The sequence below is a fragment of the Amblyraja radiata genome, chromosome 2 (assembly GCF_010909765.2).
Source record: "Amblyraja radiata isolate CabotCenter1 chromosome 2, sAmbRad1.1.pri, whole genome shotgun sequence".
Taxonomy (NCBI): Eukaryota; Metazoa; Chordata; class Chondrichthyes; order Rajiformes; family Rajidae; genus Amblyraja; species Amblyraja radiata.
Window position 1 is genome coordinate 22,438,205 of NC_045957.1, and position 12,661 is coordinate 22,450,865.

Below are 12,661 nucleotides of genomic sequence, written 5' to 3' on the forward strand. Positions count from 1 at the left end.
GCGAATACACACAGCTATCGTAGGTTCAAGCTCCTAGATAAATCTGAAGAATAGCCGAACCGGCCTATTGGATTACAGATCGGGTGTACAACAGTAAAACCAGACATGGATCAAATCATCTAATAGTGATTCATCTACACTATAATATCTGATGACTCTGATCTCAGTCTTTGAGGCCATTGTCAGAGCATCCTTCACGCGAGAATATCCATACAAAGCATCCAGTCGAGTTTGCATACCTACTATCTTGGGACAGTCAAGGGAAGTGTCTAGACGGCAGTCAGTGTTACAGTCGATTCAATGACGAAAGTCCCAAAGCATGTAAATGTAGAGAAATTACCCAGACGTGATCAGTTATATCCAAGTACATTGTGGGAGGTGAGAGGAAATTGCAGGTGTCCTGGCTGAGAATTATGGGTCATTAAACATGGGCGAGGGGCAACTTTTTCCCCTACAAAGTATATGGAACGAACTGCCGGAGGAGATAGTTGAGGCAGGTGCTATAACAACATTTGAGAACCATTTTAGGAGGTACATAGATTGGATAAATGTAGAGGGATGTTGGCCAAATGCAAGCAGGTTGGACTAGTGTGGACGCATGTTGGTCAGCGAGGGCAAGTTGGGCTAAAGGGCCTGTTTAGTTTAGTTTAGAGATACAGCTCGGAAACAGGCCCTTCGGCCCACCGAGTCCACGCCGACTAGCGATCCCTGCACACTCACACTATCCTACATACACTAGGGACAATGTACATTTATACCAAGCCAATTAATATATAAACTTGTGTCGGAAAGAACTGCAGATGAAGGGTCTTGACCCGAAACGTCGGCCATTCCTTCTCTCCAGGAATGCTGCCTGACCAGCTGAGTTACTCCAACATACAAACTTGTGCGTCTTTGGGGTGTGGGAGGGAACCGAAGTACTCGGAGAAAACCCACGTAGGTCACAATGCGAACATACAAACTCCATACAGACAAGTCTCTGGCACTGTAAGACACTAGCTCTACCACGAGTCACCATGTTTCTACACTGTATGATCCTATGACTATCAGATAAAGACCTGTGTAGAACACCTGGTTGGAGTATTCATGGAAATCTTCAACCTCTCACTTCTAGAGTTTAAGATTCCAACCTGCTTCAAAGGGCATCCATTGTACCATTGCCAAAGAGCATACACACGTACACCATAATGCATGATGATTTGTCTCAGAAATGTCCTGGATCCACTTCAATTTATCTAGCGCTACAACAGATCACCAGCAGATGCCATGTCACTGGCTCATCACCCTGCTCTGCACCACTGCATACTAGGAACCTGTACATCAGGCTGCTATTCATCAATTACGACTCAGTGTTCAACACAATCTTCCCCGCCAAACTGATTGCCAAACTTCAAGACCTGGGCCTCCATTGCTCCCATTTCAATTGGATCTTTGACTTCCACATGAGTGGACCTCAATCAGTGCGGATAGATGATAACACCTCACCTCAACAAATCCTCAACACTGGTGCTCCGCAAGGATGCATTTTCAGCTCTCTTCTTTACACAATGTCCACCCACGACTGTGCAGCCATGTACAAATCTAATTCAATTTACAAATTTGCAGACGACACACACCATTGTGGGCCTGATAACAAATATTAATGAGATGGAGTAGAGACAACAATCTTTCTCCCAATGTCAGCAAGACAAAGGAGATAGTGATCGACTTCAGGAAGTGATGCAGTACACATACCCCAGTTTGCAATGACGGCGCCGAAGTAGAGATGGTTGAAAGCTTCAAATTCCTTGGAGTCAATATCACCAACAAATTGTCCTGGATCATAGTGAAGCAATGCCTAAGAAAGCATACCAACGCCTCTGCTTCATTCAAAGGCTCAGGAGGTTCGGCATGTCCCCAACAACTCTCACATAATCTTCACTGCGCAACCCTCCCACCACAGAAAGCATCTACATGTGGTGCTGCTTCAAGAAGGCAGCATCTATCATCAAAGATCTGCACCATCCGGATCAGGCTGCGTTCCCTCAATTTGTATCAGGTGGGAAGTAGAGAAACTACACCATCAGGTCTAGAACAGCTACTTTCCTACAACTTTCAGGTTTTTGAAGTGACCCGGTCAACCCGAATACTTACCATCTACAGAACTCTACAGATCACCATTTGCACTATCAGAGTTTTTTTTCTTTTATAATTGTTTCACTAATGTCTTTTTTTGTAATTTTTTTCTTGTAGAATTGATGTAGAATTTGTGTGTGGTCTGATTCTATGCACCTGCCAGCCAGATTTCCATTGTACTTGTGCTTTTTTCTACTTGTGCATATGACAATAAGGTTAACTTAATTTGAGAGTGATTTCAGTTGTTTTGATTGTTAATATTGTTCCAAAAGCTCTCCTCAAATTCTCCAACTCTAACAGAGCAGTTAGTCTTGGATCACAGAACAACCATGCTGAAAATATGACTAATGATTTATAAAATTTTAGTCAACATACTTCAGCAAAAAATCTATTGCTGCATGGTGTTCCAGGATTTTGATTTACAATATTTATACTGTAAGTATTGAAAAATAATACCAAAAGTAGCCAAAATCCAGAAAGAATATGCGAAACATGTAAGTTTTGCTGCAACATTTGCATTACTGGGTGCTAGAACTTGACGGGAGAAGTCCACAACTTCATTGTCTTTCATCACATATATCTAAACAAGTTCAAATGGTTCAAAATAGGAATTGTTAAAATAATAGACCAAATAACATGAGGATTTGGGCAAAGATTTAACTTTGTTTTTGATGCAGTACTGTTATTTCTTGTTTAAAATAGGACAAGATTTTGAAAACCCAGTTGCAAACCTCTATCACTTATCTATGAGCCAGTAGTTAAGACTTGACCATGGTCAATGAACATTTTGATAGCAAGATATTTCTTGCTGAACTTTACCACTCATGGTATTCAAAATGTTATGTGACCTACTTTTTTATGAATAGGGCACACGCCCTGCCCACGTTTCTGTGCACTTTGGGACTTATTTCTTCTCCCAATAGAAGGAACCATCCAGAAAAGGGCACTACTTAACATCTGTCATTGAATAGTGAATTTTATGTATTTGCAACTGGATCTATTTATTTTAAAGCCCTGAATAATGTCACATCAACGCATAAACATTTAAGAAATGTGGGTGAAGTTGACGTCACAGCATTCTCCAGCATTTCTGGTAACAGAACAGAACAGTATTGCATTTTAATAGAATCCCATGGACTTAAATTTGGTATCAAGTCCAGATAGATATTAGTGACCTAAATTCACAATACCAGTGATAGTGGTGTTGTATTTTGAACCATGTGTAAAACCACAGCTTGCTATATCACTGGTGACATAAATTGTTATCTCAACATTGAATTTAAAAAATGATTTATTTCCCTTCACCATCAGTACTCTTAAACTGAAAGTGGAGAGGGATAAAAACATTAACACATGAAAAACCAAAGTATAACATTGTTTATTTTCAAACTTGGATAAGATTGGGATAAGGAGTAAAGTTTGGAACTATAAGACTACCTTGTGGCTTAGCTATAAACGGAGACATAAATGTTCAGTTACTCTACATGGCCAAAAATTATTAACAATATACACCACTGCATTTTCAACTAAAAGTTAACTTGCCGGGGTGCGTCATTCAGTTTATAATGAAGATTAGAAAAATCAGACTTTCTATATTGTCTGAAAAAAAGATAAGATTCTTCAAGAGTTGTGCAGTACTTACCATTTTTACGGGCTTCCTTACACTGCCATACGACGTTTGAGATGAACCATCGAAAAAATGAATAGAAAAAAAAATTAGCGGTGCTTCTGTTGGGACACAAAACTGAAAGATTTCATTAACAATGATATTTGCAGATTGTCTTTTTCTCCAGAAGAAATCATTTCTTCAACATAGGAAAAGTAACCATTGTGGACATATTCTGCAAAAATTTAAATGAGCCTTTTATATTTCAGGCCACAGCAGAAAATAAAACAAGAACATTAATTTTAAAAGTGTCCAGAAAATGGACTCTTGTATTTCAGAAAACTGATTCAGTAAAATTACTAGCATTAGTAATTACTAACATTAGTGATTTTACTATATTTTAATAACAATTTGAGCACAATTAACAGACTGAGAATTGTTAATTGCTAGATGCTGAACAAACTTCCTTACACAATTGAAGCTTAGAGGACAGTGTGGTACTAAATAGCAGCACTCCTCGGAATGGACCTCTTTGCTCAGTTAAACTCTTCACTGCATTTTGAGAATGGATGAATTGTTTGGTCTATTTGGAGGCATAGGGGGAATTGTAGTTCGGTCCAATTTGGGCCAGGAAGAAAAATTAGTGTGGACGTTTGCAAATTAAGCCAGCAACGGTTACTAGGCGAACACATCGGTGCACTAAACAGTACACCGTTAGAGTCGTGGCCATCGCTAACATTTTGCCTGTGATAGAGCAGTTGAAAGAAATGGGTGTTCTTTCTAAAACGCATTGTTCTAACACCCAGTACGGCCAGTTGGAAACCAAATGCACCTCGCAATTAACCATCGGCTATTGGAAAGCAAATCAGTATATTGATCACATGGGTCCATTAATGGCAGAACCCACTACAATCATTTCTGCACTTACATCAGAATATTGGTGACATGGCCAACAGATTTTGGTCGGTGCAATTGGCCCCAGAGGTGCAGCTTTCATAGTAAACCAACAGCAATATACCTGGACTCGACTTCCGCAGGTATTCCACAGTAGCCCAAGGTCTTCCACTTGGCATTACAGACCCATCTATGGGACTTGCCCCATATCCAATACACCATCATGCAGTATGTTGATGGTATTCTCCTTGTTTCAGTGACTGAGCGTTCACGTCGCGGCCCTGTTTCCACTAATCTTTCCACCAAGTCAAGTCAACTTTATTTGTCACATACACATACAAGATGTACAGTGAAATGAAAGTGGCAGTGCTTGCAGGATTGTGCAAAACAACAGAACAGAACGGAACCAGTATTTACATTAAAAAAAGACGCAACAGTATTTACACCCTGATGAGATCAGAGTTTACAGTCCTGATGGCCTGTACGAAGAAACTCCGTCTCAGGCAGCGGAGGCGCTTGCCTGACCGTAGCAGCTGGAACAGTCCATTGCTCGAGTGGTAGAGGTCCTTCATGATCTTGCTGGCTCTGGATCTGCATCTCCTGGTGTATAGGTCCTGCAGGAGGAGTGGGGGGGGGGTAGAAGGATTGAAGGATCTGAATTTCCTCAGCTGCCTGAGGTGGTAAAGGCGCTGCCTTGCCTTTCTCACCAGTGCGGCAGTGTGTGTTGTTCATGTCAGATCCTCTGTGATGTGGACTCCCAGGTATTTAAAGCTGCTCACCCTATCCACAGCAGTCTCATTAATCCCCAGTGGCGTGTACGTCCTTGGTTGTTCTGTCATTCTAAAGTCCACAATCAGCTCCTTATTTTTTGTGACATTTAAGAGGAGGCTGTTATACTGACACCAGAGTGCCAGGTCAGCCACCTCCTCCAGGTAGGCCTTCTCACCGTTATCGGAGATCAGGCCCAACACCACTGTGCCATCAGCAAACTTAATGATGGAGTTGGAGCTGAACCTGGCCACAGTCATGTGTCCACATGGAGTACAGTAGGGGGCTGAGGACGCAACCCTGGGGGGATCCTGTGTTCAGGGTGAGGGGGTTGGAGGTATGTCTACCCATCTTGACCACCTAGGGCCTGGCGGTCAGAAAGTCCAGGACCCAGGCACACAGGGGAGAGTTCAGCCCCAGTTCCAGCAGCTTATCAACATGTCTGGTTGGGACTATGGTGTTGAAAGCTGAAATGAACCACCATGCCCAAAAGCCAAAATTGTACAAGAAGTTATTTACCTGGGAGAAAGAAAACTCCCAGTGGAGGAGAGAGCTTACTAAGGATCAGACTGCTGCCATCCAAGAGGTGAAAAGGCCCATTACTATCCAGGAACATAGGTCCTTTCTAGGCCCATGCAACTTTAATCAGCAGTGGATTGATGCATAAACTCAGTTGGCACAGCCTCTAAATTACTTCTCGACAGGAAAACGGGTATCATGAGAAAAGATCTCCATTATTGAAAGACAACAGGACGCATTCACTTCCCTTAAGGAGGTCTTTTGCTCCACACCAGTTTCCTGATAATGGTAAACCTTTTACCTTGTACACAGGAAAGATGGATATATGACAGCAGCTCTCACTCAGGAGCACGGAAACCAATAAAGATTAATTGGCCACTATTCCACTAAATAGGATAACGTTGGACTGGGGAAGCTGTCTGCGAAGTGTTGAAGCTACTTGCCGTACTGTCATGACAACCATCAGTCTGGTACTGTATCAGAAAATAACTGTTGAGTGCCCCCACTCAGTACACATTTTGCGCTCCATGAACAGTCTCACATGTGACTGCTGCTTGTTGGACAAGATGGACGGCAGTACTGGAAGCCCCATACCTCTGCATTGTCCATTCTTGTCCAGTCAAACCATCAACTATGATCACGATTTGCGAGAAGCAAAGGGGGAAGGGAGTGGGCATGAATGAGTTAAAATTTTGGAAGAAATCGAAAAATTCAGCCGAGCAGCAGAGAAAGCGCTGGAAAATCTCGACCTGATTCTCAATACTAATGGCTCTTCCTTTGTGGATTATGGTGTCCAAAATGCAAGATAGGCAGTTACAAGCCAGCATGAGATAATAGCAAAAGGTTGTCTACCAGAGGGCATTTAAAGCAGAATTATGAGCATTAGACAAAGCATATTGGATAGAAGGAAGAACAGTCAACACCCACACCGATTCCAGATATTCCTTTGCAGTTGTCCACGACTTTGCATAGTTGTGGTGGAAACGAGCTTGCCTCACAGCAGTGTCTATCCGAATAGCAGCCAATCCTAAATGGGAAGGAAGTACAGTATCTTCTGAAAGCTATTTGCCTACCACAAGAAGTTGCTTTTTCTTAAATGCAAGCCACATAAAAAAGATGATACTCTCGAGGGCTATTAAAATGTAATGGTTGATCAAGCGACTCAGGAAGCTGCCCCTTTACTTTCCCATACTACAAGATTGAGAATCCAGATGTAGGTCGAGACTTGAAAGAAATGTGTCGAGAAAAGTAGACTTGGATTGAATTTGTTAAAGTGTGCCCCGATGGCTTACGGAGTCATGAAGAGACCGGACGACCAGTTGCTCCACAGCATTAATGCCTTATTTGGCTCACCAAATTCAATCCTGTGGACATCTGATAAATCCGTTATAAATGGTAACCCGGTTCCAAACATGCTGGTGGGGTCGTGGATTCTGAAAATATGGCCAGCAGGTCTATTTCTCCTGTGTGGCTTACCAAATGTCTAAAACAGGACCAATTTTGGCCTGCCCCCATTATGAACTCCTGCCCCAGCATGGCTTTCCCAGCATTTACATGTTGACTATATTTCTCTTCCTAAGTGCCTTGGGGAGTTTGACGTCTTGGTCATTTTCGACAGATTTGTGACCCATTCAGACGGGATACAGCCTCAAACACTGCTAAAGTGCTGTGTAAAGACTTTAGCCGACTGGGGTATCCCCTCTAACGCTGACTCTTGTCAGGGCACACACTTTACCAGTACAGTTTAAGGAAGTGTACAGACTCCTAAATATTACCTGGGATTTACACTGCACTCTTCAGCTGCAGTCTTCTGCTCTGGTTGAATGCATGAATCACACAATTACAGTACCCTCCATAATGTTTGGGACAAACACCCATCATTTATTTATTTGTCTCTGTACTCCACAATTTAAGATTTGTAATAGAAAAAAAAATCACATGTGGTTAAAGTGCACATTGTCAGATTTTATTAAAGGCCATTTTCAAAGGTTCAAAGGCTATTTATTGGCCACATACACCATAGATGTAGTGAAATGCTTATTGCCAATGTAACACATAAAAAGAATACAGACATAACAATAATAAAGAGATTTAAACATAAAAAAACATCCCCCCACAATGGTTCCCATTATGAGGGAAGGCACAATGTCCAGTCCCCATCCCATGTCCACCCATCGTCGGGCCTATTATGGCCTCCGCAGTCGCCTTTTACGGAGGCCCGATGTTCCAGGCCATTCTCGCCGGATAATGGTGCTCCGGGGTTGGGTGATTCCTCACAGCGGCATGGGAAACCTGGAACGGCTGCTTCCGAAGCCGGCAGGCCGCGCTGGATGGAGCTCCACCACTCGGCGAGAGATCCCAGGCTCCCGATGTAAAGTTCAGTGCCGCCGCCCGCGGCTGGCCGCTCCGCAATGTTTTTCTCGGCGGTCTCAGCCCACCGGAGTTCCAGCGCGGCGACCCGGGCAAGGCATCGCCTGCTCTGTGATAGTGCTCCAGCGCTGTGCTGCCGCCAAAGCCGAGGTTCTGGCCGGTCCTGACAGGAAACGCCGCTCCAGGCCTGCTGGTAGGCCGCGAGGACGGGTCGAAGACGCTGCCTCTCCGACCAGGTAGGGACCCTGAAAAGTAGTTTCCCCCTTCCCCCCCCCCCCCCCACATAATAAAGACAAGTTCAAACAAATGCCTCGAAATTCATTGGTCGTCGGTTCATTCTACAGGATCCCAAACATACTGCTAAAGCAGCAAAGGAGTTTTTCAAAGCTTAAAAATGGTCAATTCATGACTGGCCAAGTCAATCACCCGATCAGCAGAGAGTTGATGAGGTTAGTTTATTGCTTAAACTAAAAAACGTTAATTGCTTGAAATAGGTGCCAAAGAACAACTTGTCAACTCAAGGTCACCTCATAATAAAAGCCTAGACAGAGTTGTGAACAATAATTTTGCAATGGTAGTAAGGGACTTTACACATCGTAATCATCCTACAGGGAAGCCTGTTGTTCAGCAGTGTGTTCTGTTTGAAAGTATTTAGTTGAATGGCCAGCATCTTTTGTCTGTTAGTCATGTTCAGTCTTATAGTTGCAACTTTTTTTTAAACGTTGTTAACAGCTCTTAGTTAAGGTCTGCAGATCTTTTAATGCTTTGCTCTGATACTATATGACCATTGTGCCTGAATAAAAACTTTGAAAACCACATATATTGCAAATTTAGAGACCCTACACACCAAATGTCTTGGACCTTTGTCTCGTGCCTCCTCCATAGCCAGAGTGAGGCCACACACAAACAGCTCCACATATTCTGCTTGTGTACTCATAACCCAATGATATGAACATTGAATTCTCCAATTAATAGCAACTAACCAACAACAACCCCTCTTTCCCTGTGCCCAACCTGGATTCGCATCCATTTCTCCCACTATTCCACGCCCTCCTGATATTCCTTCCCCTGACTACATGTCTCGTGCATCTTCTCTCCTTATTTCACAGGCTTTCGCCTTCTTTCCATCTCTGGCCCTTGTCCACCCAACTCTAGTCTGAAGGTCCCGACCTGGAACGTCACTTATCCATGTTCCCCAGAGATGCTACCTGACTTGCTGAGTTAAGCCCGACCCACTTTCACGACCTAATTCACGACCTCTGCCAAGTTTGCCCTTTGCTCATACTCGCAGCATGGTCGCCACGAGGTCGTAGGTAGGTCGTGATGCTAGTCATAGGTACTCGTGGTATCAAGTACGTTGCGGCGTTTTTTCTAGCATGATAAAATATGTCCACAAGTTAAAAAAAGGCTGGCATGGAAAAAATCGATACTTTTTACTCGTAGGTAGTCATAGGTAATAACTCCGGGGTGAAAAAAGGTCAATATGAAAAAAAGGTTATTTAAACAGCAGAACGTCACCTCTGTCACTCCAAGGCATGTTCATTCATAGCTGGAGAGTTTTTTGGAGAGGAGACTTGTGTTTTAGAGATGGCACCAAAAAGGCAGCAGCACAGGGGGAGGGCACAACCCAACAAAAAAAAAATGGCCATGCAGGTGTTGCCCACCCAGGAGGAGGAGTGGCAGGAGGTGATGCCACAGGAGATGATAGTGCAGGAGGAGGTAGCCCTGCATGAGAGACCCCTGGAGGAGACCAGGGTAGTAGTATATGTCCCCACCACCACCCCATCCTTCACTGCCTCATTTGAAGGCCGCAAAGCTGTCTGACACAGCATCAGAGGCAGATGTCCCATTGGTGGTGAGGGAGGGCTGGAGGAAGGTTATGCCCTGCACCTTCACCAGGCAGCAGGAGGGGGACCTTGAGGAATGGTTCCAGCAGAATGTCATCTTGTACGAAAAGGATAATGAGGGGTACAGGGACAGGAATGGCATGCTTGCCATCCACTGCCCCACATGTGTGCTTAAAGTTCCATCTTTTGTCAAAGCCCAGCGCCACTCTCTTCCAGTCATCTGGTGTACTGGGACAGTCCATCACATCATCTCTATTCACCCATTGAGACCCCTTCTTGTGCTTCCTCTTCACCCTTGCTCTTCCCCTTCTGCCTTTCTTAAAAGGCTGCTGAAGCAAAAGGGCTACTGCAAACAGCAGTAAAACGTACATTGTCAAAGCCAGTCTTCAACAAAGTCGAAGGAGGTCTTCTTCATAGTCGTGGGAGGTTTTCAACATAATCGTAGGAGGTCGTAGACATAGTCGTGGAAGGTCGTAGCTTTACGCGACCGTGATATTTTTTTAGGTCGTCAGAGGTCATGAATTAGGTCGTGAAAGTGGGACAGGGGCTTTACTCCAGCACTTTGTGTCCTTTTGTGTAAACCAGTATCTGCAGTTCCTTGGTTCTGAAGACTGGGCAAATATTATAACCTGTTCAAGAAGGAACTGCAGATGCTGGAAGATCGAAGGTACACAAAAATGCTGGAGAAACTCAGCGGGTGCAGCAGCATCTATGGAGCGAAGGAAATAGGCGACGTTTCGGGCCGAAACCCTTCTTCAGACTGATAGGGGGTGGGGGGGGGGAAGAAGGAAGGAAAAAGGGAGGAGGAGGAGCCCGAGGGCGGGAGGATGGGAGGAGACAGCTCGAGGGTTAAGGAAGGGGAGGAGACAGCAAGGGCTAGCAAAACTGGGAGAATTCAACGTTCATGCCATCGGGACGCAAACAACCCAGGCGGAATATGAGGTGCTGTTCCTCCAATTTCCGGTGTTGCTCACTCTGGCAATGGAGGAGACCCAGGACAGAGAGGTCGGATTGGGAATGGGAGGGGGAGTTGAAGTGCTGAGCCATCGGGAGTTCAGGTAGGTTATTGCGGACTGAGCGGAGGTGTTCGGCGAAACGATCGCCCAACCTCCGCTCAGTCTCCCCGATGTAAATCAGCTGACATCTAGAGCAGCGGATGCAGTAATAATAATAATAATAATAATACTTTATTGATCCCCTCAGGGAAATTCAGATGTCCAGAAGCCCCCAACCAACAAACCCACAGATTCAAAACGAATGCAGACAGAAAATACATAGAATACAATGTGGACACTACCTGAGAGCAATAAATACTTAAAAAAGACCAATAATTAACAATTAAAAATTGCAAAATGCATCCCCCTACAGCCTAGCGGTCCGAATTATAAAATCTAATGGCTGCAGGGGTGAAGGATCTCCTGAACCGCTCCGTTCTACAGGGCAGGGAGAGGAGCCGGTTGTTGTTCCGAATGATCTTTTGACTCTCCAGAATTACATGGAGAGGATGCCCGGGGTTTTTCAGGATGACCTGCACCTTGTGCCTCATACGCCTCTCAAGCACATCCATCCCAGAGTCTACTCTCCCCTCCAGCACTGAGCTAGCTCGTTTAACCAGTTTGACCAGCTTCTTGTTGTTTTTTGCACTAATGCTGTTGCCCCAGCAGACAACAGCGTAGAAAATAACACTTGCAACCACAGTGTTGTAAAACATGTGCAGCATATCATTACACACTTTGAAGGATTTGAGCCTTCTGAGGAAAAAGAGTCTGCTCTGGCCTTTTTTGTAGAGGGAGTCAGAGTTGACAGACCAGTCCAGTTTGTTATCGAGGTGCACTCCAAGGTATTTATATGTCTGCACCACCTCAATGTCAGCCCCTGCAGCGTTGACCGGCTGAAGGGGGAGCTTGGACCTGCCAAAGATAACCACCATCTTCACTCCAGGCACAAAAGGAACTGGTCAAGTTCCTGTATTCCTCCTCCTGCCCGTTCCTTACACATGCCACATGCAGTAGACGAGGTTGGAGATACAGGTGAACCTTTGTCGCACCTGGAACGACTGCTTGGGTCCTTGAATGGAGTCGAGGGGGGAGGTGAAGGGACAGGTGTTGCATTTCTTGCGATTGCAACGGAAAGTGCCCGGGGAGGGGGTGGTACGGGAGGGAAGGGAAGAATTGACAAGGGAGTTGCGGAGGGAGCGGTCTTTGCGGAAGGCAGACATAGGGGGAGATGGGAAGATGTGGCTAGTGGTGGGGTCACGTTGGAGGTGGCGGAAGTGGCGGAGGATTATGTGTTGTATTTGCCGGCTGGTGGGGTGAAAGGTGAGGACTAGGGGGACTCTGCCCTTGTTGCGAGTGCGGGGATGGGGAGAGAGAGCAGTGTTGCGGGTATGGATGAGACCCTGGTGCGATCCTCATCTATGGTGGCGGAGGGGAATCCCCGTTCCCTGAAGAACGAGGACATTTCCGATGCCCTGGTGTGGAACATCTCATCCTGGGAGCAGATGCGGCGTAGGCGGAGGAATTGGGAGTAGGGGATGGAGTCT

General features: G+C 45.0%; 2 protein-coding genes across 2 annotated transcripts in view; one reads left to right on the forward strand and one right to left on the reverse strand.

Moving 5' to 3' along the window:
* Positions 1–12,661, reverse strand: part of LOC116987136 — a 73,200-nt gene that overhangs the window by 56,375 nt on the left and 4,164 nt on the right. Inside the window, exon 3 of the mRNA XM_033043016.1 lies at positions 3,758–3,779. Coding sequence (XP_032898907.1) covers positions 3,758–3,779 — 22 coding nt within the window. The remainder of the gene's footprint in view (positions 1–3,757; positions 3,780–12,661) is intronic.
* The window catches only part of LOC116987146, a 61,349-nt gene continuing 54,504 nt past the window's right edge, over positions 5,817–12,661 (forward strand). Inside the window, exon 1 of the mRNA XM_033043026.1 lies at positions 5,817–5,823. The gene's annotated coding sequence lies outside the window, so the exon portion shown is untranslated. The remainder of the gene's footprint in view (positions 5,824–12,661) is intronic.